General features: G+C 49.8%; 1 protein-coding gene across 1 annotated transcript; it reads right to left on the minus strand.

The window, feature by feature from the left end:
• Positions 1-3,066: 3,066 nt before the first annotated feature.
• EDN3 (endothelin 3) lies at positions 3,067-26,531 on the minus strand. Its single transcript, XM_065919697.1, has 5 exons — positions 26,337-26,531; positions 25,479-25,743; positions 7,461-7,637; positions 6,273-6,353; positions 3,067-3,537 (listed from the first exon to the last, which is right to left on the minus strand). The coding sequence occupies exons 1-5, from the start codon at positions 26,386-26,388 to the stop codon at positions 3,498-3,500; spliced, it is 615 nt and encodes a 204-aa protein (XP_065775769.1). The 5' UTR covers positions 26,389-26,531; the 3' UTR covers positions 3,067-3,497.
• Between the last annotated feature and the right edge of the window lie 861 nt (positions 26,532-27,392).

Genomic DNA, 27,392 nt, shown 5'->3' on the forward strand with positions numbered 1-27,392 from the left:
CTTCCTGGCCTTTCCCCAGCACAGTGCCTCACATGGACCTTCCCAAACCTCTGCTGAGCCTCTGCCCATCACTTGGGGTGCCCTTGCTCCCTTGTGTGTCTTGGCTTACTCTTACTTATCTCCTCCCCAAGGAAGTTTTCCTCACTTGCAGACTGAGTCAATACCCATTTCTTCATTCCATTATTTATTACATTATAAGCATTTCTGGAGGGCCTCTATTGCTTATCTCTGTGTCCAGGGGGGCTTTCTCTCCACCCACTTTCTGAGACTGATACACATAGCCAAAGGGGACATTCACACTATGCAATCTAATGTGGAGGAAGAAGCAGAAACCCTTTGCTGTAAATACCTTACAAGAGATGAACAGAAGTGTGCTAGAGAAAGTTCTAATGCTTCTGCAGATGGTACAAAACAAGCCCCCCACACACACCACGCCAGCTCCCTCAGGTGGTGTCGGAGGGGAGCTGATACTGGGCACCAGACTTGACCCTGGTGGTTCTTGCCAATTGTATAGATATATAGGAATTGACATACTCCATAATGGAGGTCTGTTCAGACAAAGATGAGAGAGGAGAAGGGAGGAAGGAGAGAGGGGAGGCGATGAGCTCGTGTTCGATACACGACCTCCCCAGTCCCATGGGGCTCTTTCCCCTGTCACGAATTCTTGATCCCTCTGCCTCTTCCGTTCCTCGCCCACCTCTTGTCACTTAGCGCATCATTCTGGAATGCTGCAAGGATTAATGACACACGCCTGGCAGAAAGTTGCTTGCATTCATTCATTCCGGCCCCCCACAGTTATTAATTCTTACAATTTTCCCGCACTCAGTACCACTCAGATCTCAACAATTCTGAGCGTTCCTGCCAGCGAAGAGAAAAGAAATCACATCTTCAGTGACAGAAGGACCCAAGTGGATTCATAATGGTGTGAATAACAGGTAACTTGATTTGCTTCAGCTTTGAGATACTTAAGAATTCATATAAAAGGATTTGGGGCTTTAGAGAATACATGTCTTCTGGGGGTGGGGTGGGATGATTGACTATCCTGACAATTTCTATAAGTCAAATTCCATTACTTTGAAGAGCATTCAAAGATACGCTTCCGTAAGAAACTTTTAAGTAAAAACAGGAGTGACTAAAGTTCAGGGCAAACTTTGAAGACTGTATCTTTTCCTTGTGTGAGATTAGGATTAAAAAAAAATTGTCTATGTACATCATTTCTTTCCATTCGGCCTGCTAATAAGGCCGACAGGTAAGCGGTGGCCAGTAATCACATCCATTTATAAATGAGGAAACTGAGGCTCAGTTTAAAGTTTGTTCCCCGTGGGGATTTGGGAGGCAGCAAAGGCAGGTCTCCAGCTTGAAAAGCCCCTTCTGCTGGACTTCCCAGGCCTGCAACCTGGCCAGGAAATGGACCCCATGCTCAGCAGGGCTCCTAGTTTGGTTCCACCATCGCCATCTTGAAATTCTCAGTAATTCTGAACTGTGTTTGTTCAGGGTTGCTAAACCAGTGTCTGACCCACAAGCCAAAACGCTAAGATGCAAAGATGTGCAGCAAAGAAAGGATTTACTCACATGGCAGCCAGGTGACGAGATGAAAGACGGACTTCCAGGTGACCCTTCCTGGAGGCAAGGGGTTTGGGGTTTTCATGGGATAAAAAAAGGGCAGTCTTAGGTGAGGGCAGCATGGGGAAAGCTGGTTGGAAAAAGGTGCAGTAACTGTCACCTGCACAGTGTAACCAAGCTCCAGGCCTCTGCATGTTAACAAGTGGAGGTGGGCTTTTCAGCTTCCCGACATCACAAGGTCACTGGGCAGACACTCACATGTGCCTGGTTGAAGGGTGGTGGTCCCACCCAGTCTTAACCGACTTAGCTTGAACTAGACACAGCTGACTCCAAGTTCTTGGAACATATGCAAATCTTATGGTTTAGGCTCTGTGCTCCTTGGAGGACAAGCAATGGTTTAAATGACCTTGATGTGTGAAGGCAGGTTACAGGTATAATGGATTTAACTAATGAGTACCCATGGTTTCACAAGGAGTCCTGCATGGTTATTCTGCACTGGGTCCTGCAAGCCCTGTAGCCCATCTTACACATAACTCCATGGGCTCTCCTTCGGGACGTCCACACAGATCCCAGGAGCATCGGGACTCCTTGACCCTCCTCCTCCTCTCTCCGTCTGCAGCAGCTACAAGGGCTCAGAGCCCAGGAGGAGTGCTTCCCATGAACACTGGCAGCTGCTCCCATCCTGCCGAACAGCCTGAAGGATAAATCAGTACCCAATTCTATCAGTTCATCAAAGTCGAAACTCTCTGAAGTTTAATTAAGACAAGAGGCTCTTGGGCTTTCTCAGGTTAGATGTGCTCAAACCCCAGCATACGAGATTTCTCCTGGCTCTCTGACTGAGTCTCTCTGTCCCAATCCCTGATGGTCTCCAATGCTTGACTCGAAAGAAGGAGGGCAGGAGAGAAGAACCTGGCATTCCCACCCCCCAGATGTCTTGTAAGTCTTGGAGGCTTAAAAACATTGTAATTGATAGAGAAGATCAAACAAACGTGGTCACTTTTGGCTTTTAATTCTCAAGAATAGTGAGTAGCAAGGCAAAATAAAATGCTACTCAAGAATCATGAGTAGCAGGGCAAAATAAAATGCGAAGGTCCACTGTTGGCTGTTGGCTACGACTGTCCTCTCCCCGGGATCCTGCTCAATACCTCCATGCCTGTGGGGCCAGAAGACAAAGGTGTGCATCGCTACGAAGCTGACAAGGGCAGCACCAGGGGAAGGAGCCATCGTTCCCCCAAATATATCTCTTCCCAACCACCTTGAATGTTTTATCTTCCTCAGACAGTCCTCTAGGTCCGCTTCTTCCTTACAATTCAAGCAGCCCCCTTGCTCATCTTGCTCCATAACTGACTTTAGATCAATCTACTTCTGGAATAGTAACTGTTTTCTGTCCTCTCCCAGGGCCCGCAGAAAGCTGACGTGTAACAATGTATATCACACCAGCCAGAAAAACCCACAAATCAGACCAAACTTTCAGATTTTTTTATTTTGCATTTGACAGTATTTTCTGAGTGTTAGCACAATGAATGCGTTTCTGAGATACCATCCTGCCACAGAGCCAAACAGTGCTTAGGCATTTAAAAAAAAAATGTAATTCAAGCCCTAAGGAACATGAGCTGGGATTCAGAACAGAATTTAACATCTCTATGTACAGAGATTCTGCTGCGAACACATCCACTGAAAGGAGTTGATGTAGAGACCAGTTTCACAATAAATAATCGCTTCTCTAAACTGCATACCATCTCGCTGGCACATCAGTCCTTTCCATTTCCTTATGATGGATATTCACGTTCGTACCTTATAATACTCATTGAGAATTTAGCATTTGGTCAAGACCAACACCCCAGCATCCACCATTGCATTAGCACCTCGGCAGGGGAAGGGGGAGGGGATTGGGTGGCCTCTCCCCATCCCCACCATTGAAAACACCGTCTTCTTCAGCTGCTCAGTAATCTCAGCGTAGCCACTAGAGCGCAGCTGAAAGAGATTGCGAACTGTCAGGCGTTACAATTCCCAGTTGTTACCAATTATATAGATAAATAGGAATTTACATAATTTACAAAGCGCTTGTATCTGCGGCTTATTTTGAAGCCATTCCCCAAAGATCCACATTTCTTCCTGAAAACAAATATCACCCTAATAGCCTTGCGCTGGGGCCGCCTTCACAGCGGCTTCCAGGGAACCAGGTCTATTGTTCATCAGCGTGCCTGTTGGCAAAGGGCGCAGAAGCCCCTCTGCTGCGGGGCCTGGGGTTCAAAACCTGCAGGTGTTCACTTCCTCTTTTTCGTATCACAGACATCAAGGATCCTTTCTTCTTCCTTTCCTTTTTCAGATGTATTCTTTTAGTGCGTACCAAGCACAGCTGAAAAGCTGAAAATGTCTGTCTAAATCCCATAAGCTTCAAACTCATCAACTCCTGTAGAGCTGTGATCTGAGCTCACCCCTGGTGCCTGCGCCCTGTTGTCGGTCGGACGTCGACATGCTCCGACGGGGCCTGCATCTGTTCCCAGATGGACATGGGTTTACATTTGCAAAGACTTAGCTTGCGGTCCACTCACTCCCAGAGAGAAGTGGCTTTGCGACGAGCCATACCTCTCCAAAAACAATTTCCTGAGTGAAACCGGAGCCTTGGGCTGCGGACCCTGAGGCACAGCTGGGATCGTTTTACCCATTAGGGAAGCTGGGGTCTTTGGATGGGGCATTCTTGGGAAAGGGCTGTATTGTTAAGTTTGAGGACCTTTGGAGTGGGTTTTCTCCCCCAGGCAAAACTCGTTTCTTGTCCTCAAAGAGGTGGAAATGTGAACCAAGGAGGAGTCATAACTGAGGCCTTCCTGCTGCAGGCCCTTCTCTCCAGGGAGCTCCCGAAAGGGCCAGTGGAGGGGCAGGCAGACCGCGGGGCGGGGACGTCCACTTTGATGGAGGTCTAAAGCCTACTTGCTTTGTCTGGCCTTGACTTCAGCCTACCTCAGAAAAGGCGGGAGAGATATGCAAAAGAGAAGAAAGAAGCCTATAACAAAAGCCAAGCTCTCCACTACCTGAAAGGGATCCACCCCATCCCTCTTCAGCCCGTTCCTTGTTTTGAACGGAGCCTCCTTGACCTCTGTCAATTTCAGAGCCTGCCATCCGCCCGAAGGTGTACACACGGTCATCGCTGCCAGTGGGGCCTTGGGAGCTCTCTCTCTTGCAGCCTGGTCCCATCTTTGAGGATCATAAGCTCAGGACGGTGGCAAGTGCCACTCTGAAAATGTTAATCTAGGGATGACTAAATCCAGTCTTGCAAGAAAGTCGGGACCATGCTTATAAGGAAAGACTTTTTCTTTCCAAGTAAAGCTTCTTACAGGAGCTTGACAAGCAACGTTGTAAAGCCTAGAAGCAGCTCCTTTCGAGGCCCGGGTGGGACATCTGTGCCAACGTCCTCACCTCCTGAACATCAAGACAGGACAATGACAACAGCGCTGGCCTCCCCTGCCTTCCCGGAACACGCCCAGCACAGCACGTTCCTACTGCAGGGCCTATGCACTTACCCTTCCCCTGTCTGACACCCTCTTCCCTTCCTCATCACCCTGGCTCACCCTGTCCCACTTCCTCTAGGTCTTTATGGCACTGTTACCTGGCCAGTGAGACCACCTAACCTGCAACCACCCACAATACTTCCTACCCCCAGCCTGCTTCCTGCTCTCCTTCACATACCCTGATCTATGTTTTATGTACTGGTTTGCCATCTGCTTCTCCCACTATTTAAGTGCCAGGAAGGCTGAACTTTTGCCGTATTCTCGGTGGTGTCCCCAGCATTTAGGATGATACCCTGTACATCACAGGTGCTCAATGAATCATTGCTGAATTGAATAAATGACATGATAGGTGGATGGTTTAATCATATTCCTCCCTCACTGACAGTGGTTTGGGTTTGGGGTGAGGAAGAAGAGGCAAAGTGGGGACTGGTGGGGGCCTAACTCATCCTCTCCAGGGCCTGCCTTTGCTGCTCCTCTATGTTTTTATTGTGGATACTGACAGAGTCCTCTCCAGATGACTCGAAGCGATCTGCCACCAATTCAGGATGCCTTGTATATATCCAGAAGGGTTTAACCCTCTCTTGATCAGACCATGTAGGAACCCAAACCCCCTCCAGGCCACTGCTACGAACATAAATTACCATCCCATTGCAGATGTGTAGACAACTCATTAATAACAATTTCTGATTGATAGAATGACAAATAAACCCAGTTGGGCTGCTGGAAGCCCTCGGGATCATACAAAAACCACAAATGGGTTAAAAAAAATTTATAAAATGAACTGGAGGACTTGGAGGGCCTGGCACCCAGCTGTTATAATTCATCTCTGTCCAGAATCAGCTGCTGAAAAGAAGAAATGATTCTTTTTCTAAAGACCACATTTTGCTATGGGAGCAGAGGCACGATGTGGGCCCCAGCAGATGAGCCTGCAGGGGCTCCAAGAAGCAGTGGTTGGTGAGCTTTATCCAGACCTGGTGAAAGCCAGGGCTGGACATCACTGCTCAAAAGCCACAGGGAATGCAGGGGTCAGCTCCTAAGACAGAGGGCAGGCTGTGCACAGCTTTTGGCTGCTCTGACCCCAGGGGACAAAGCAACCCCCCCACATGCAGTGGGGTTCCCGCTAGCCGCCTACACAGACCAAATGCGCCCCACGTGTCCTCTATGCTGCCCAAGGGGCAGCGACTCAGAAAGCAACTTCACCTCCTCGGACGCAGGCCCCCCAGGGCACCACCAGTCTGCTTTCCCCCGTCTTTGTCAGGTGCTTGCGCCGACCTTGAATTCCTGCGGGGAGAGAGCCAGTTCAAATGAATCAACCTACATTTCCATGTGACTGGTTTTTCAGCATCCGGTAAGGTTTGTCTTTCCACCAGTATAAGCATGGTCCCCCAGGACTGTCTCTCGGGTCCAGTTCCCGAAGGCTGAGCACACGAGGGTGGAGTCCCACTAAAGCCCAGCCTCCACCCACACGCCTCAGTTATCCACTGGACATTAAGGAGCCAAGAAGAAAAATGTGGTTGTGCTGAGGGTTCCAGACAGCAGGCCCTAGGTCCCTGGTTGGGATGGCACCTGCTGCATAGAGGGAGAGCCCCCTGCTGGTGCTTATTTGCCCAGGAAGCACATGGAGGTGCCATCCCACCAGCCAGGGCTCTCAGAAGAGGCTCAGCAGGGTGGCTTTGCCTGGCAGGCTCTTGGCCCAAATTAATGAAAAACAAGAGCAAGGAGCATTAATAGGAATGGCTATTAGGTAAAGCCCAACTTAAATGGCCACCACAGGGCAGACCTAGGGCCTGCTGATTTATCTGAGTCCACACTGACTCACAAGCTTCTCCAGACGCTTGGAGGAGACCACAGGGTCTCCAACTCAGGGACCGGGGAGGGAGCCTCAAAGTAAGACAATGAGTAACACAGGTGAATGGACGTTGCACATCTCACCCGTGGCCTTCACTCGGCACCAGCCTATCTGGCCACAAGGGCATGTGGGCTGGTGAGACCAGATGTTCCCATTTGTTACTTTTGAAGAAGCTAAAAATGTGCATTTGTTGGGGGTGATGGCGGTATTCTTCAATTTTTAAGAGTTAGCAACTTATTCAGATTTTGACAAATTGCTATGCAATCCAGAAGAAATACCTCTGGAGACCAGACAAGGCCGCGGCCACGTAATGGACTCTGCTCTGAAAGGCAGCAAGGGGATGGGATATCATGCCCACGGCCCTAAAGGACCCGAGGGTCCACCGCCCTCCAGGAGCCAAGGCTCCATATCCTCTCTGCACAGTCCCCACCCTCACCACGTGTAGGATGGTATCCCCCAGGACAAGCCGAGCCCTCCTGTACCCACACTGCCTAAGGCAAGGATCTCTGAAGTGCGGAAAGTCAGGGAGGGGGTCATACCCGCGGGCAGCCAGGGACCAGGTGCAGAACTGCAAGCAGGCGTCGTCATCGCTCTCCGCGCAGGCGCAGCGCAGCGCCCCCTTCACCGGCGGTGGACTCTGTGGGAACTGCCCAGCCGACCTCCTGCCCCTGCTTCCGCTCCCTCTGTAGCTGGACAGTCCATAGGGCACAGTCCGTCTGCAAACGAAAGAGCAACGTCAGGGCCACATCTGGGCGAGCCGCCTGAGCCTCCCTGCTCATGGGCGCCAGCAGGTGTGGAGTTGGGGAAGGGGTGGGAGATGGTGGACACAGGATGGGTGAGGCAGGCGGTGCAGCCACGTCCCAGGATCTGGTGTCCACACCCTCCCCACGCTTTGAGCCTAGGAAAGCTTCAGGAGTGAACCCTTCACCCCTACACCCCTACCACCCCCACTCCCTGTCCCCTGCTCTCCCCTAAGCCCCAGGCAGTGCACCGGAGCCTCAGGGTTGGAAAGAAGGGAAGGACCCAGTGGAGGATGGAAGGTGGCCTGTCTGCACCCTCCCAGCAGCCAGCCCTCTCTGGGTGAGAGCCAGCAATGCCAGGTGTGTGCATTTCCAGTCTTTTCAAGACCTAACCTCAACAAGCACACCTCCTGTCCCGGATTCTTGCAGGGCAGTTCTGGTTTCCCCTTCCTGTACCCAAACCCCTGACATGGACACTCCTGCTGGCCCAAATGCTAATCCCAGTCTTCATCCTTGAGCCAACAGCACCTGAGCCTGGTCATCCATACCAATAAGATGCCTTCCTACCCCGCCAGCCACCGAATTTCTTCTGTGCACACATCAAATGTGTAGTCTGGGCTAACTGGAATACAAATTTAATCATGGCCATTGAAACACACTGTGGCCTTGGGACAAGGCTTCCTTAAAGACACAGACATGGAAGCCTCTGCGCCCTGAGAGACATATAGCCGAAGACAGAAGTGACCTTGGGAAAAGTCTTATGGAGGAAAAAAAAGCCTGAAACTGTTTACCCATTTCATCTATGGTTGGAGCTGGCATGAGGGTGGTGGTGTCATTTGAAACAATAAATGTTTAATCTGTTTCTTATGCTCATGTCCATCCAAACCAGCGCTCTCCAGGGATGGGAGGACACTGCCAAGCAATTCAGTGGGAAAAAGTTAAAAGCGGCTGCTTAATTCATTAGCATTACCGAACAGGATTTGGGGGCAGATTACTAATAGCTAGAGGAAACACACGTGGCCAAAAGTTACTTTTTCAATCAATTCTGGCTTTCCTTCCAGTCCCCAAGATTAACTACCTTGGTTTCTGTGAGCCCCAGGAAGTATCACCAATCAGCCACCTCAAAGGGGGTTCTGACATCCTCTGTGTGCTTTCAAAATAACATCAAATTGAATTTCCTTTAATTTAAAACACATGCCATGGTGCCTTTTGGGGGTGGTGAGGACAAAGTGGGGCATGCCTCATCCTGACCTGATGCTTGGGAGAAACCTGCTCCCCGTTGGACTGGAGACTGGAGCTGAACCACCCCCACCCTCTTTCTCTTCCCCTCTCCCCTGAGTTAGTTATGAAATGGTTCCTGGATCCAGGTAGGCCCAGCATGGAGCAGTCTGTGCTCACAGGATGGAGAAAGCAAGCAGGGGCCCTTCCCGTTCTGAGCTGTGTATGTGTTTTCAATCACTCAGTCGTGTATGACTTTTTGCGACCCCATGGACTGTAGCCCACCAGGCTCCTCTGTTCATGGGATTCTCCAGGCAAGAATACTGTAGTGGGTTGCCATTTCCTTCTTCAGAGGATCTTCCTGACCCAGGATTTGAACCCTAGTCTCCTGTGTCTCCTGCGTTGGCAGGCAGATTCTTTACCACTGAGCTGCCTGGGAAGCCCTTGTTCTGAGCTGAACCTTTGCTAAAACCTCATCTTTTCTCAGGAATGGGAAATGGTGGGGGTGGGGTAGCAAGACAATACCGACATTGTGGGGAGGCAAGATTTGGCTAAAGGTATAGATTTCCAGTAATAGGGCCACATTAAGTCTCTAGGTGTTGACATTAAACCCAGGCCCCCATTTCTTGGTGAAAATTACACACAAGGATTAACAACCACAGCTCCCATTTTTCCATCAACAGCAAGACCTGCAATTTTGAAGTTGCTGTCAGCTGATTAGGCATTTGTGAGCTCAGAGCCACTCAACTTCACCAAGTGTTTTAAGTGAGGAAACAGGACGGCCAGGTATTCATTAACATTACTGCTAAGCACATTCCCAGCAGCCTAGTGGGAGGAGCTAGTATGCAAATGAGCCCTTGAAACTTTCCAGGAACGTTCATGGAGGGAGAAAACCCTGCTCCAAGCCTGGGTGTTCTAGGTGTGCACTCTGCTGGCTGACCTGGGAGCCAGGAGCAGGTGATGCAAGCTGAGAACCAGAGGACTTAGGAGATGCTCCTGCCCACAGAAGGCACACCCTCTGCCCCCCCAATAATAATTCCAGCTCCAGTGAAGGCCCACTTCCAATAGGTTGAAAATTTAAAGGTTTTTAAAATCTGATAAGCACTTAAGTAAGAGTTTGGCTTCAGAACACCTTGGAAATTAGAACTTGATTTTAGGATTCTGGGGCTCCTTGGAGTTCTGTGTTGCAACATGGCAGCTCTGGGAGATTCGGCACTTCAGCTTCCCATCCTGGTTGATCCCAAGTGCACCCCAAGCTCCACCCACCCACACTCCACCCCCCCATCCTGCAAGCAGCTGTGCTTTGGCTGCCCAGCAGGCCTTGGGAGATGTGCCCTAAGCCCTGTTCTGTCCATGGATGTCAGACCCCGAGGTGGGCTCAGAGACACCTGAGAGGGGATTCCAGGGTCATAAATACTCGGTGCATGGTCTAGAAGAAGGGGCCTATGGCTTTCGGTCCCATAGACTCCTTGCAGTGGGTAGGAGACAGGGCCAGAGGAGGGTCAGAGACACCCTCTACCCCACAGAACCAAGGCAGGGTCTTTCCTGTCCAGGCCTTACAGTGGACAGCAGCTCCAAGGGAGTAGAAGACAGGGCTCCTTTTTTTGCACCTGCTGTGGGCCCAACACAAGGCTGAGAAAGTGAAGACAATTAAGTAACTGGTTGTTGAGTATGAGATAAACTAGACCAGTAAGACTGGATTTTCTCCAACCTACAATGTTCAACAACCACAGAATTCCTTACAAGGAATTTCTAACATTTGCCAAGCATCCACTATATTTGCCAAGTATCCAAAATACCTTATTTTACTGCACTTCACAGATAATATGAATTTAACAAATAGAAGTTTTGTGGCCACACAGCATTAGATGACGATTGGAATTTTTTGCAATAAAGTAGTTTTTAAGGGATATATATTTTTTAGATAGGCTATTGCATACCTAATAGATGGCAGTATAGCATAAACAAAAGTTTGATAAGTGTTAAGAAACCAAAAAATTGGTGTGACTTGCTTTTTCATTTTGTTGAGGCGGCCTGGAACCACATGTGCAGTATTTCCAAGGTCTGCCTGTATCTCCCTGGTATTATGCCAAATATGATGAGACGCAGAAAGGCCTTAGGGCACTCACACACTACTGGTGTATGAAAACAGTGCAGGATAAGGAAACCTCACGAGCCAATATGCACAGGTATGGACAAGGTACACAGATCGCAGGGAAAGGTTACCTGGCGATCCCATCATTAGGCTGTAGAGCACGCACATGATGGTCACCCCACCCGCTCCAGTTTCCTGATTTACAAAAGCTGTTGTTGGACTGAATGATACACTGCACTGCATGAAAAGTACTTAGCAGTGAATGAATGTGGCTACTGCTGTTGCTTTTTTGGTCTGGGAATTCAAGTGAGTCGTACAGGCATAAAAAACCCCATCTGCCAGCCCTGCATTTAAGATGTGCAACTAAGGAAAACAAGTAAGAAGGAACCAGAATGCCACCTGGCACCCCATTGCCATTCGTTGTCAGGCTTCCTTTGGCTGGTCCATCTTTCTACACTGTCGACCCAATAAGCACTCATGTTTTAGTTGTTGTCTGGGTACCTTTGTCATTTCTTGAATGATAAAGAAACGAATGTCTCTTGAACGGTGAATCAGAAGGAACTAATGAAGGAACCCAGAAAATGAAGTTAAATTGGCTGAGAACTTTGACCAGCACACCATCTGACCTGTGGTTTAGCCTGCTGTTCTATAGTGGGGCTTAAAGAACACAGTTCTTTATAAAAGTAGGCAGCATTTCAACCTGAGAATGTTCCAGTTATAACACAGAGCTCCAAACAAAAGAGAAGCAGGTAAGATCAGTCCAAATGCTCTTAGGCAAAAGAAAACACCCCAAAACAATCACATTGGCAATGTCAAGTGTTGTGTGTCTCTGTATATTACACTGTCCTCAGCATATACTCAGAACATTCATTATTTGATCAGTGATGGTGATGCCAAGATCATACTTATCACAGTGTTCCTTATTTCCCATTTTCTCCCAGCTGTCATATATAAATGTTAGTAAATACTAAACTTCCAAATCTCCTGTATTCATTCTCCATCTGCATCATCACCCAGCCGGACTCTAAACTCTCAGCAAAGTTGATCGAATTGTCCTAGAAAGCCCAGTTTTCATAACCCCACCTACCCACCCCAAACTGAATAGCACTCAACAAATATTTGCAGAGTGGTTTTCAATGTACGAGCCTGGACTAGACTTCATGATTCATGACGGGCCCATGGCCCTGTACACACACAGTTTAATCTAGTACAGAGGTTAGAAAATTGGCATTTCTGTAGGCTTCATCCAGTCACAAGAGGGTGTTTTTTTTTTTTTTTAACTTGAAAATTTCACACAAATATTCCAATTTCCATCTTCTTTCAGTTACACTCACTCCAGTCCCACACTCCAACATAGCAGCAGCTGTCTGAAGCTGAGTGGTACCATCAGAGCTTGGCTCAAACACTCTTGTTTGGCCCCAGTCCCTACTCCTGTCCTTCTCTGCTTGCTTTTCTTACCTGTCTGGCCTTCATGGGCATCTCAGGGTACAACCCCTGCTCGAGTGGCTTGTTCCATAAAGCAAAGCCAGACAGATCACGTGACATGGTGACAAAATTAGCACCAGCTACTATTTTTACAAACTGTTGTCATTTTCAATTTTAAAAAGCCCAGGTTCTGGTGAGTGTCTCCCCAACAAACAGAACATTTTCACTTCACACTCAGACGTCAAGATGGTGCTGTCTCCTCTGCTTCACATTTTCCTTCTGAAATGGAAGAGCAAGGTCAGGACCGTCTTTGGGACACATCATACAGGAGGCACGATGCTGCTGACCGGTCCTGCAGCCGAAAGGAAGAGGAAGAACTGTGTGCCAATGGCAGGCAGACGGCGGGGGGCCCCCTAGCTGCCAGGCACCAGCGGTCATTAGATCCTGCCCCTCACAACTCCCCGGAGAATCAACTTGTAGACTCCAACAGGCTTTGTAACTAAGGCTCAATTTCAGATTTTATTAAATTTCTTCCTTAGAAGGTACCACTCAGTTGCTCTCTCAAGCTTTGAAATAGCTTTTTTGGGCCGGGAAGAAAATGTGAATCAACTTCATTGACTGTCTTTGTAAAACTTAATCAGAAAAAAGTGTGAACTGAGAACTCTATTAGAAGAACAAGACAGAATGAAGTAACTACAGAAAGTGACTGAATATTCAAAGGCCTGTAAAAGCATCCATTCACTTCAAGAAACATCTAGGGACTGCCCCCTCCCCACTTCCACTTTGCACAGACACAGCGACAAGGAGGAAACAATAGCTCAGAGACAGAAATCCCCACCTTGAAAAACTTAAAAGCCCAGGATTCTCTAGAGCCTGAGTTCAGTGCTGGCTGTTTTCATCTCCTGGAATCCAATCTCTTGTCTTTCCCCTGGGGAATGGTCCCTCTTTCCCTGTGTGAGGTCTTGATGAGACTGTCAATCACTGTATCTCGCCTTCCCGCACCTCAGGACTCATCCATCAGGTGACCCACGTTGGCCCATGGCACCTTCTCCTTCCCAAGACACCTGAGCAAATCAATTTGAGGTCAGAAAATAGTTTGGATGGGAATTCCCTGGTGGTCCAGCAGTTAGGACTCTGAGCGTCCCCTGGAGGGGACACAAGTTCGATCCCTGGTTGGGGAACTAAGATCCCTCATGCCACATAGTGCAACCAAAAATTTTAAAAAAAAGAAAATAGTCTTGAGCTGCTATGAACCATCCTGGCTTGTCTGTTTGTGCCCTGGGACCCCCTGTCCTTGTGGTCTGTCTTTCTAAGCCTGGTCCTGCTTCTCCCTCCCTTCCAGTTTGTGGATAACACCGTGTCCTTCCAATAAACTCCTATGCTGTGTGAACTACATTTAAGTTTCTGTTGCTTGCAACCAGTGACCTCAAGCTGACCCTGGAACTCACTCTCTCAAGATGGATGCAACCATGATCTCTTGGGTTTCATAGAAAGACCAGGAGTCTCTGCAGCTGCCAAGGACAAGTAGAGATTTTCTTCATTGCAACAAAATACAAAAGAATGTGTTCCAAATCAGGACAAAACACAGCCAACAAAGCTGGCTGGAGTCCTTTCTTCCCAGGTGTGCCCACTGTGAAATGTTTGGTTTGGATCACACTGTCCTTTGGGCAGGTGGGAGCAAGCATACGACCTCATGATGCTCAGAGATACTTGGCTAACCACCTCAGGAGGCTTATCCATCAGTGAATTTACTCCTTGTCCGCTCATCAAATGCCTGTGAAAGTTGGCTTGGGACAGGCCTCGTGCCAGACAACCACTGGGTGCCCTTCCAACCTCTAGGAAAGAAAATAACCAGGAAATACATCTCAGTGACCTCATTGTACAAGCAGAAACACATGCTTGCTGGTTCCACAGAACACGACACGAACTTCCTGCTCACAAACAACATAAAGGGAACTGGCAATCTGCAGCTTTGCTTCTGCAGAAAATCGCTGCATCTCTAGCAGGAGGCCCCTAAGGCAGACTGTTCCTCCACCAGCCACCAAAGGAGGAAGTCTTCCTGCAGCCTCAGAAATAGCCAATGACCAGAATATTTCAAAATATCAAAAGAGTGAGCAACGTGCTGTAGGTTGGTAGTTAACTTTTTTTAAAAGACATTGCTCCCCATCCCCCGCTCAAAGAAAGCAACCCACAACTTATGAGTGTATCCAGGACTTGGTTGTTGGGGAATTTTACCAGAATTACATGTATTTTCAAAGAGAACAGTGACCCTCATCAGTCAGACCGAAGAAGAAGGGATGTTTCCTCACCTGGGCTGCAGGTGTGGCTTCCCTCCTGCCCCCGGGGTAGGTAACAGCTGACCTCTGCCTGTCCACCTCAGCATCCAGGGCAGCCCAGGCGGTACCTGGCTCAGAGCAGGTGCATAATAATACTACAGCATCTCAATTACAAGGGTCTGCTATGTGAAGAAAGGAGGGAGGGAAAGTGAAGTGAAAATTGCTCAGTCGTGTCCGACACTTTGCGACTCCATGGACTAAATAGCCCATGGAATTCTCCAGGCCAGAATACTGGAGTGGGTAGCCTTTCCCTTCTCTAAGGGATTTTCCCAACCCAGGGACTGGACCCAGGTCTCCCGCATTGCAGGCAGATTTTTTACTAGCTGAGCCACAAGGGATGCCCAAGAACACTGGAGTGGATAGCCTATCCTTTCTCCAGGGGGTCTTCCCGACCCAGGAATTGAACAGGGGTCTCCTGCATTGCAGGTGGATTCTTTACCAACTAAGGTATCAGGGAAGCTATCAGGGAAGGCGAGAGGGAAGGAGGTCTTAATTGGCCATTACTTCTCATCCACACCCAATCTCCCAAATGTTTAGAATTCTTAGCTGATGTATTGGATTTCTACTATCATTGTCCTCAAGGGAATATGGTCTCTAGATCACTTAAAATGGAAAAAACACGTCTTGGTAATAACTCCTGCAGACACACGAGGAAGAAACCAGGCTGCCTGGATGGATGAAGCCTCAGAGACAAAACCAGAGGACTCCCTAGACTGACAGACCAAGGATATTGGTCCAAATTGAAGACTAGCTCCCGGAGAGGCCCTGGCTGAGTGGTTTCTTTCTGGGGCTGAGAAATGAAAGGGCTGGATCTCTGGAGGCTCCATCCAACTCCAAATTCCATGGAAAGATTCCCAAATGCCCTCACTGTTACACCTGAGCATCACTGAATAGCACATATGCTAGAGTAGGGCTTCTCTCCATCCATGTAACCACAATGAAATGTGGGGTCTCTACCCACCCCCAAGTGGAGAGAGTCCCAGGATCTTACCAACTGTTTTCAGAAAGCTTCATCCAAAGAGAAGGACTCTTGCACATCCTACCGCCATATAACTGAGCTTAGAAATAATCCCAAAGCCACACAGCAGCCTCCTCCCCTCACACAGGCACATGAGTTCTGAATGAAGTCTATTTAGAGGAAGCACCAAGTGGTCAGAGCAACAGAGAGTAACAGAAACATACTTCTGTATGTGTTGTGTGTAGGGTGGGATTTCCAAGAATGACAGCTCAAAAAATAACAAAGAAGTTAGGGCAACAAATGCCTACAGTATTTGCAATTGAAGCCATTTAGGGAATCTGACAGGTTAGCTGGTTTCCGCCCCTCCCCCCCACCCCCGTCTGCTCCAACCCAAATGCGTCCATGTGAGTTAGGTTAGAGTTTCCCTCCCCAACCCCCAGTGACCTTAACACATTCCAGGTCAAATGTAGGCATGAGCAATCTACGTCTGTCTGGCACAGGCTCATTATAACTTTATGCAAAGCTGCAGACAGATGTGGCTCAAAATAGTTACCAGCAGTGGAAACAGAAGGAGTAAAATAAGGAGCAGGTATTTTTTTAAGGATGGGGGTATATGTAGGGGGATTTAAAAAAAAAGTCCAGACGCCATCACACATCCCTTTAAACAACCCTCAGAAAGAAGCAAAGACACCCTCGCTAACTTTCAGAAGATTTCACCTTTAGGATAGAAAATCTTTACTGAATGAAGACCTACTTGCCCTGGCAACAAAAATAAAGACACCCATTTTCTTCCTAATCTAATTGTTTGCCTCGTTGTGGTCTCTCTGATCACTTGATTGCTTAGCTCGAACTAAGAAAACTTAAGTCCCTCTAGAGACACAGGCTCTATCTCCAAACAAGAACCAAGCAGAGTCAGATTCTGTCTTTATTAGAAATGTTGGTATTTGGTTGATTATGATACTTCTGCACGGATTTTCATCTTTAAAAAAGCATCGCATTCCCTTTTATTTAACTTTATGGCATCCCCTTCAAGTTCGCACCTGAAAGAGTATGTCATGAGCCTCACCCTATCTTGCCACCCTACAAGAAATCTGTGGAAATCAGATGTAGAAAAACCCAGAAAAGCTACAGACACCTCTGCTCTCTCACCAACTTGCTCCTGGCTTTTGGCAAAGCTGTTCACTGCTCCCCAAGTTGTGGGCCATTCGTGTCATCACCAAGCAAAACAGGACCGCAACACCTCGGCCACATCTGAGAGCCTCTGAGCCTTTCTCAGGAGTGCATGAATCTGTTTCTGCTTTTTAAATTACTGGGCCAGGCACAGGGCTCGCTGGCTGCCATGCTCTAGAGTTACTGTTTATTAAGGCCTCCTGCTAAGTTGGCCCTGAGAGGCCATAAAATAAGGGAAGACCTGTGCCTCCAGGGCTCTGAACTTCGCTAGGTTCTCCAAATGCTCTTGGCTCTCCTGAGACTCCGAACTGGGGCAGACAAGAAAGGCTGGGGACACCCCGTTCTGCTGTCGGTTCCTGGGGGCTTGGTGGGGCAGCAGGACTCTAGAAGCCCCTGGAAGCTTGTCTGAACCAGCAGCTCATCTACATTGTGGCCGTTGCCTGGATTTATTTTCCTTCTAAATAAAATTCGTTCTTGTCCCAAAGAGAAATTGTGTGTGCACGTGTGTGTGTGTGTGTGTGTGTGTCCCATTTTAAGGAATTCTGTTTCCACCAAAATATGGCTTAGACTGAGAGGGTTATTTCCTTCTGTTAAACAGTAAATCTATTTCTAATGTACTCCAAAGCTGAGCAATGGTTACAGGGGACTACCTGGAGGGAGGAAGTGGAGTACAGGCAGCCCCCATCAAATTTGCTGAGATGCTGTGGATCCAGGACAGGATTGCGATCTGGTGCTACAAAGCCTGTGAGTTCCCACCAGCTGTGGGGCCCCCCTAAGGAAAGCACTGTTTGCTTCCCAGCTTCCTTTGTTTTAAATTCTTGCAGGAACAAACCACACCAGAGATGTCACAGCCTTTCATCTGCCTTCAGATTTAAGGCCAAGTTCCTAGTTGCAACGTCCTCTTCATCTAGCAAAAATCCAAGTTCTCCCTTCGGGGTCACGCAGGGTCATGACCTTCTCGATGCAAATCAACCTGCTTTCCAGCCTCAAGTCTCTTTCTTATCCAGTCGGGATCAGCCGCATTTCAATGAATCCATCTTTGCCCCTAGACATCTCACCTCCTCACATCCATTCTGGGGTAGAAAAGGAGACTTTAGGTCCAACTGAACCCAAACAGGAGGTCACTTTGTGTGAGCTGACCTTGCCAATAAACTCTGAAATTTAGCCCAAGGGCTATCAAACTTTAAAAATGCACCTTGCCGTGAAATGTTCTGAGCTACTGCTACCCAAACTCAAAACTGGAATGTAAACATGTACAGATTTCTACGCGGGAGAGGGTTACGTGGGAGGGAAATGACTCAGAGAGTAAAAACATGATCAGTCAGAAACCGAGTTCAAGATCACTTTTAGTCTGGCTGATACTGTCTTCTCTTTCTATTATTATATTTTGGCTGCACCCCACAATGTGTAGGATCTTAGTTCCCTGACCAGGGATCAAACCTGCAACCCCTGAATTGGAAGCAGGAGTCGTAACCACTGGACCACCAGGGAAGTCCCAATACCACCTTTCTTTATGTGTCCTTATTTATTTACCATTTTTGATAAACAGATTCTGTAGCTATTTCCTGGGATCCCTTCCTGGTGGCCCACACTCAGGTCTTGGGTACTGAGACCCAGGTGCTGTGTACAATGAGAAATGACTACAAGGCATTGTGTTTACTCCGTTGGACTCAGCCTTACTAAGATTTCATCATTTAACAAAGGGATTCCAAACAGATCATTCAAATTATCCTGACATGCTGGTGGCTCAAATGGTAAAGAATCTGCCTGCAATGCAGGAGACCTCGGTTCAATCCCTGGGTTGGGACGATCCCCTGAAGGAGGGCATGGCAACCTATTCGAATATTCTGGCCTGGAGAAAAGGCAGAGGAACCAGAGATCAAATTGCCAACATCCGCTGGATCATCGAAAAAGCAAGAGAGTTCCAGAAAAACATCTATTTCTGCTTTATTGACTACGCCAAAGCCTTTGACTGTGTGGATCACAATAAACTGTGGAAAATTCTGAAAGAGATGGGAATACCAGACCACCTGACTTGCCTCTTGAGAAACCTGTATGTAGGTCAGCAAGCAACTGCTAGAACTGGACATGGAACAACAGACTGGTTCCAAAAAGGAAAAGCAGTACGTCAAGGCTGTATATTGTCACCCCGCTTATTTAACATATATGCAGAGTACATCAAGAGAAACGCTGAACTGGAGGAAGCACAAACTGGAATCGAGATTGCCGTGAGAAATATCAATAACCTCAGATATGCAGATGACACCACTCTTATGGCAGAAAGTGAAGAAGAACTAAAGAGCCTCTTGATGAAAGTGAAAGAGGAGAGTGAAAAAGTTGGCTTAAAGCTCAACATTCAGAAAACTAAGATCATGGCATCCCGTCCCATCACTTCATGGCAAATAGATGGGGAAACAGTGGAAACAGTGGCTGACTTTATTTTAGGGGGCTCCAAAATCACTGCAGATGGTGATTGCAGCCATGAAATTAAAAGATGCTTACTCTTTGGAAGGAAAGTTATGACCAACCTAGACAGCATATTAAGAAGCAGACATTACTTTGTCAACAAAGGTCCATCTAGTCAAGGCTATGGTTTTTCCAGTAGTCATGTATGGATGTGAGAGTTGGACAATAAAGAAAAAGAATTGATGCTTTTGAACTGTGGTGTTGGAGAAGACTCTTGAGAGTCCTTTGGATTGCAAGGAGATCCAACCAGTCCATCCTAAAGATCAGTCCTGGGTGTTCAATGGAAGGACTGATGTTGAAGCTGAAACTCCAATACTTTGGCCACCTCATGCAAAGAGCTGACTCATTTGAAAAGACCCTGATGCTGAGAAAGATTGAGGGCAGGTGGAGAAGGGGGCGACAGAGGATGAGATGGTTGGATGGCATCACCGACTCAATGGGCATGAGTTTGGGTGAACTCCGGGAGTTAGCGATGGACAGGGAGGCCTAGCGTGCTGCGGTTCCTGGGGTCGCAGAGAGTTGGACACGACTGAGTGACTGAACTGAATTGAACTGAACTGAACTGAACGGAACGGAAATGGAGAATCCCCATGGCAGAGGAGCCTGGCAGGCTACAACCTCAGACACGACTGAACGACTAAGCACAGCACAGCCAGACCCGCTCCCACGCCTCCACAGCACCCCACCCCCCTTACCCCCACCCCCATTGTCACTGTGCGTGAGTGAAGTGAGTGAAGTCTCTCAGCTGTGTCCGACTCTTTGCAGTCCCATGGACGGTAGCCTACCAGGCTCTGCTGTCCATGGGATTTTCCAGGCAAGAATACTGGAGTGGGCTGCCGTTTCCTTCTCCAGGGGATCTTCCCGACCCAGGGATCGAACCCGGGTCTCCTGCATTGCAGACAGACACTTAACCGTTTGGGCCACCAGGGGAGCCCAACCCACCTGCTTATTTAGCCCAGGGAGCCCCAGGACAATGCCTTCAGAGAACACCATGCCCCTTTCCCCAAACATTCCAATTATTCACCAGGGAAGCAAACAAGAAAGGAGGGGCAGAAAAGGGCAGGACTAAATCTCATCAAGCCTGAACAACCTTTGGCCAGCAGGGTGCTTATCAAGCTGTTTATCAGCAGTGCAGTCAGCCAGACACACCTTTTCCCAGGGTCTGTAAAGCTGATGCAGAACAAATGCTAAGAGATCGCCCACCAAGAGGCCCAGGGTAGGGAAAAACTGGGGTACCCGGGTGCAAGCTCCTCAGTGTTACTGCAGGAAGCTGGGTAAGACCACGGTTTAAGGGTCCAAGGAAGCCGACCTCAGCAGGACTTGAGGTTCTTCGTCCCAGGGTCCTCCAGTCACAGACTGTGTGGAGCGAGAGGGAACATTATGCAGCCCCCAGGGTTGTACACTTATCCACATGGTCCTGTGGTCCGGAGGTACTGAGCCCACTAGAGTTCAGACACTGTGCTGAGAACGCTCCACACACTCTCTCATGTCATCCTCACAAGTCTTTACTCACAGGAGTCATGGTCAACATCAGGGTGGCCATTGCCTGCAAGATCATAATCATGCTCAAAAGACTACCTCTCTGCCTTAAAAGCTGTATCGCCAGCAACAGTACTCCCAGTCCTGACTTGCAGGTCACATGATTGTTACTGGGATCCCTGTGATCACACAGTGGGTGGACAGTCGGTCCCACATCAGAGGGAGGCTGGAGAACCATATCCATCCATTCCACTGGGATGTTCTCAAACTTAACATGCCCCCTCCCTAGAAACATGTGGCATACCTCTCTTGAATAACAGGAGGGGCAAAGATGACTCTGTTGAATTGTTGCCTTTTTGTGATAGAACATATTGAATAATTATGATTATTTTTACACCTCTTCTTTGGGGAAAAATGTCATTCCTGCTGGCTGAGTCAGTGTGGCCAGAGTCACACTGATGCCTGCACCTTACCTGGGGCACGGGGAGAGGGTGGTACCACCCCCAGGCCGCGCAGTGAATCACAAACAGGACACCGGGCAGAGCTCCTGGGGCTGGAGTCTTCTTATGAGTCTACAGAGCCCAGATTTTCCACCACAGCCGTGATTCCAAACATCCTGCACTGCTCTTTCCAGAAATACATTCCTGCTTGTCAGACCATGTGGCTCAGATTTTTGTTTGGAAACACTGCCACTGTCAGAGCATCACAGTGCCTCTGTCATTACATCCTTGGAGGGATTAACAGATAGCATCAGTTCTCAGGAACGAAGTGGGGGAGACTGAGCGGGGCTCCTTGCTGGGGTCCTGCAGCTTCATCGGCTGTCACAGCTAGTGGTTTCACTCTGCGGCCAGGTGGACGGATGGTAGCAGGTGCAGCGGGGCTGCCCTGCTGGGGGTATGGTCAGTACTGAGAACTCTGTGATGGTTAATTGTATGTGTCAACTTGACTGGGCCACAGTACCCACATCTGTGACCAAACACCAGTCTAGATGTTGCCAGGAAGGTATATTTTATATGCAATTAACATTTAAATCAGTAGACGTTGAGTAAAGCAGGTTACCCTTCATAATGTGGGTGGGCCTCATCTAATCAAGTGAAGGCTCTGACAGGGAGAAGTGAGATGCCCTAAGTAGGAACGGAATTCTGCCTTCAAGATGCCTCAGACTGCAGACTGCAACATCAGTTCCTCTGTGTGTGTGTGTAGTGTGTTTATATACACAAAGAGATCTATATATACACATCCTATTAGTTCCATCTTTCTGGAGACCCCAACAGAGACAATCCCTCACCATGTCACAGGACACTCCTGTTTTTGAAGTATTCTCGTGGAAACAGCCCTAAATACGTAGGGATGTAAGCATGTGGGCTACTTGTCCCTACTTCTCTCATTATCTTATTCTTGGCATATTTTCCATGACCATGAGATGAGATGGGTATTTCCTCTGAGGTGGGGTTTTGTTTTTGTTGGCAATGGTGGGGTTGCTGGGGATGGGGGGAGGCTCAGTGGCTTCCTAACAGGGCCAAGGAGAGCCATGAACATCCCTCGCCTCGTGGGCGGGCACCCGTCTCAGCTGCCTCCCCCGGTCTAAGAAGGCAGCTGCCTGAGACGCAGTTGGCTCATTCCTCTTTGGGGCCTGAGATCTTCTAGAGGAAACAATGGAAGTTATGAGCAACAGCCCCAGAAAAATCCACATTCCTGCACATGTCTCTAAGGATGTGAGACCTCTGGGACGGGACACCTCATTTGTGGGAGAAAATCCTGACAGAACCTCAGTGACAGCAAAGACCAGCATTATCGAGAATCTACTATGTGCTGGATAGGGATCAAGCTCAGATCCGGAAGAGCTAAGTGCTTAGAAGGATGTGGGGAAACCAGAGAACTTGGATCTCATGCCTGGAAAACACCTCTAGGAGCAGCTGCTCTCCAGAGCCTTAACTTTCCACATGAGATGCAAGAACAACATCCCCCCTTAAGGAGCTTGTAGATCCTTAAACACAGCTGAAACGACCTTCTCCAAGAAGGCCTTGCAACTTCCCAAGCATCATTCTGAGATAAAGCGGGATTGTCACCTCCACCTCGTGCAACTGGAAGGCAGTAGAAGGAAAGACACCGGAGCTGAAAATCGCCCAAAGTTCCAGACTCTCAATTGAGGCGTGAAGACCCAGACTCCTGTGGGCTCCCGGCGCAGCCAGTGGTGGGAACAGGATGCAAATCACACCTGGAGAAGTCTCAGGAGATGAGGAAGGTCTGCTGAAGAATAGGGGTTGACAGCCAACAGAGAGATGCCCTCGACTAGGGCTCTGACCGTAGGTTGGGCAGGGGGTGGGAAACAGAACCTGGAAAAGTCCTCAGCGTGCATCCCCCTGCCCTTTAGTTCAACCCAGTCATTTTCAGATGCTTCCATTTCTCCAAAGGCCCAAGTTCCCTAAAGCCCACTCCCTCACTTTGCAATCTTGCCCAAGATGTTTTAAAGTTTGCCAGTGAAGCTGCCCATACAGGAACAGACAATTTTCAGAAAGAACGAAAGAAAGAGCGAAGGAGGGAGGAAGGGAAAGAAAGGAAGGCAGAGAAAGACCATCTGGGAACATCTTCTGTATAAAGGTTATGTTGCTTGTCTGACTTTAAAATGCTCAAGTCTGGCTATTGTCATTTTCTTGTTTCCCAGGGTAGCTCATGAAACTCTCAAACACCATATTTAATCCTTCCCTCTAGTGTTTAAAATGAATCAGGGTCTGGGAAGAAGGGAAGAGGTAAATCAAGCTGTGAGGAGAACATTAGCAAGTTGGATATCCTGGGAAAAGCCAAAGACCCATGGCTTCACCTCAGGTCATACGTGACAGCTCAGAATGGGGACACAGGATTCCCACCAGGTCACGGGGATGGGGAGTGCTTCCATACAGCGAGTGCTCAGAGCTTGGCCACAGGCAGAAAACTAAGGTGGTCTCCCAATATCTTCTCCTTTCTCCCCTCCTGTCTTCTACAAAGTCCCCTTCCCCTAGCTGGCTTTGCTTTCTTCTTTCTCCTTCTAGAACCACAGCCTGGGATACCTGCCAAGGTTGCCCTGGGTTCTGGGAAGCTAATTTAGTCAGAGGACGATGCCAGGAGGATAAGAATCAGAGAGGACAAGTGTCAGGGGGATGGAGACTGCAGAAGGAGGTGACCCTGACCGCTGTCTGTTAATAGAAGGCTGTCAGTGGCAGCCTGTCCAGGAGTCCCTCCCCAGCACACCTCTCTTTTTAAGATCTGGCCTGGTCATCTCTCTGTGTGCTGACCAGACATAACCCAGCAAGCAAGTTCTGGCAGCGGGGTCAGCTCTCTATTGGATGGCCTGGGATAAAATGCAAATCTAGAGCCCTTGCTTCAAAAAATGCTAAGCATTTCATTGTGTTGTACACCCGAAACTAACACAATACTGTAAATCAACTATATTTGAATTTTAAAAATATTAAGCATTTCAACACATCAACAATACACTTTAGACTGTGAGGGTCCTTCTGAGCCGGGACCTTGTACATGTGTCCAGGCTCCTGGGTGGAGCCAGTCCTGCCTGCCACGCAGGACAGCAGGGTGACTTTCCAGACCAGGTGTACTCAGAGGACTGATGATCTGGTTTTGAAAGATATCCGGCCCCCCACATTCAGTCTCCTTTGTACTTCATCCTCGGGGTATTGGTAAAACAAGGTAGGTATGTGCGGCCTATCAAGCTGTCACCCAGGGTGTTCAGAGGTCACATGGCTCAGGGACAAAGGAACCCCTGGATCAAGGGAACCCAAACACTGCAGCAAAGTTGCCTCTCCAGGCCCAGGGCTCTGGAAAGGCTAAGCAGGATTTCCAAGGTATCCTAAGAATACCCAGAGACACCTAGAGACGTCTGGTCCAAGTCCTAGATTTTAGAGGCCAGGAAGGCAAATTCCAAAGGCTGCTGACCAGATTGAGGTCAAGCCCTCTTCACAGTTTGCAGGAGGATGCTTCTTTGGAAGGGGTTCCTGAGTTGAGTCACTACCCACGGCCTCAGGAGAGGGGGGACTTTACATTAAGGAGACTCCAGGAGGGGCTCAGGTGGCAGTCTCAGTTTTGCAGTAAGACAGTTCTTACGGACTGGAGGAGAGAAGGGGAGTGGTCGGGTGCTGGGGTGACATGGGAAAGAGGAGGAACTATGGGCTCACCACCCAGGAGGTAAGGAGCCTGAATTCCACGGAATGTCACCCCATGGGGGAGGTTTCACTAGGCCCTGCCTAGCCCACCCCTGCACTCCCTAGAGAACAGGCTGCTTTCAAGGAATTTGAAACTCCTTGGAGCCTGGCAGGGTCAGCAGAAGGGCAGGACCCACATGGCCCGGGGGCAGGAGTAACTTTCGGGCTTCCTCCCCCCAGAGGGACTTCTCAGGTATCTAATCCCTCTGGCTGGCTCATTTCACTCGCCTTTCCACTGGATCAGACACTCTGGGCTTGGGTTTCTCCCAGGCCAGGCCCTCAGAGGGGATGAGAGGCACACCCTTGACCTGCAGAGCCGACCTAGGTTGGCAGGAGGGCTGAAGGCTGTGCCAAGTGGGTTCTGGGCTGAGCGGGCTCAGAAGGAACCAGGTCCTCCTTCAGTGTGGAGAGAGGGGCCTAGCAGGGGCCCCCCTCCCCTCCCCCTGGGCCAACGCTCCCACCCCAGGGTTGACTCACTCAGGAGTGTTGATCCAGATGATATCCAAGTGGCAGTAATAGACGCACTCTTTGTCCTTGTAGGTAAAACATGTACAGCGCCGGGCTCGATGGTGCACGGGGACCCCCTCGGGCCCCTGCTTCCGCCAAGGGCTTCTGGGGCTTGGACCCCAGGCTGCCATGGTGGCCACAGTCTCCTTGGCGTCCCCTTCCGATGTGGCTGCAGAGGGGGCCCGGGGCATGCTGCTCCTGCCAGCATCCCCAGACTGGGGGTGAGGCACCCATCCTGCAGGAGGCAGATGGAGGGGCTCCTGAGTTCCTAGGAATGCAGACCCTTACACCCACCATCCCGTAGAACCTGGGGAAGGGGACAACCAAACTTTCTGCCAAGTTTGCAAGCTAAGGGCATTTTTTGTTACGTCTCCAAGCTACTCCCAATGTTCGGAAAATTTTGCAAAGCTATGTGCAGCAGTTTCTAAAAAGCTTGCAAGTTGCGTGCACACTTTGTGAAAATCTTGGGAGCTCTTCTCACTTCCTGCACAGCGTGCAGGCAATCTGCACCCACTGAAAACGTGCAAGCATTGTGCAGGCTTTCTGAACACTTTGCAATCATTTTGCACAGTTTCTGAATCATTTGCAAACTTCTGGAAAAGTTCCCAACTTCATGAAAAATTGACCAAGTCGGCCCCGGGTCCCAGGTCTCCTGCCTGCGTGTGGGCTGCAACCCCCCGGGCCCGCAGGGTGGCCCGTGCTCTCAGCTTCTGCCCTCTAGCCTGCCCCCAAGCCGCTCCCCCGGTAAGGCACCCTCCCCGCGCCCCCGATCCGGGGTCCTTTTGTGTGCGCTCGCGCCAGGAGACGCGCGCCGCCCAGCCCGCTTACCTGCGGCGGAGGTCACAGCGAGCCCGAAAAGGAAGCACAGCCCCAGCTCCATGAACCCCGCTCGGGCTCTCGGGCCGGGCACAGCGAGCCTCACCCTCCAATTGCAGATGCTTCGAGGCCGGCCGCTGGCTCGCCGCGTCCCGGGCTGCGGCCAGGACTCGGCTGCGACCGTCACAAACTTCAGAGCGCGCTGCCCATCACCGCTCAGGGCTGCCGGCTGTGGGTTAGTGCTTTTCTGGCTCCCGCACCACCCCTTTCGCCTCCCCGCCCCCCGGAGGGGCTGGAGTTGCAGCGCGGGGGCCTTTGAACCCGGGGTGCACGGGGGTCGCCTCCCAGGCGCTGGGTAGCCGGCTAGGCGCGCAGCGGCCCGCGGCGCACCCAGCACGACGAGGGGTGGGGGCGGCGCGCAGGGCCGGGTGCGATGGGTGGGGTGGGGTGGGGGCCGGGACAGCTGCCGGAAGGCCACGCGCGCGCACACACGCACATGCACACACGCACACACGCGCACTCCCGCCCGCACCCCCACCCCGCTGCCTCGCTGCCTCGCTGCCTCGCTGCCCGGGGACCTGCAGCTCCCACCCCAACACAGTGGGAGAGATAAAAGGCTGCGCGGGAAACCTATCTTTTATCTCCAGGGTTCCAGAAAGCAGCATTTGTCAGCGTTCACCTAATGACACCTTACCCTTGCACAGACCTGCCTGCCAAGGCCCTGGGCGTACTTTACACTCGTGACTCACGGGCACCGGCAGCGTCTCCCAGCCTCTCCCAGGAGCTCAGAGCCGCTGGGTGTGGGCAGCCACCAGGAGCAAAGTCAACCGAGATGTAGGGTTAGCGGTCCTGGGGTGTCCCCAGCTCGCTCACAGCCCCTTGTGCAGGGGAGGTGGCTCCAGTGAGAGGCAGGTTCCTCTCCTCATTGCCCAAGGTGGTCTTCTGAGCCTCACGTGTAGGGGATTCTCCCCGCTCCCCTGAGACTTGTCCCCTGGGCTGAGCAGCTTAGAGGAGAGGGTCGGTTAATCTCCCTGTTCAACAGCCTCAGTGCTGAGAACGGTGCTTGGA

The sequence above is a fragment of the Muntiacus reevesi genome, chromosome 2 (genome assembly GCF_963930625.1).
Source record: "Muntiacus reevesi chromosome 2, mMunRee1.1, whole genome shotgun sequence".
NCBI classification, from domain to species: Eukaryota; Metazoa; Chordata; class Mammalia; order Artiodactyla; family Cervidae; genus Muntiacus; species Muntiacus reevesi.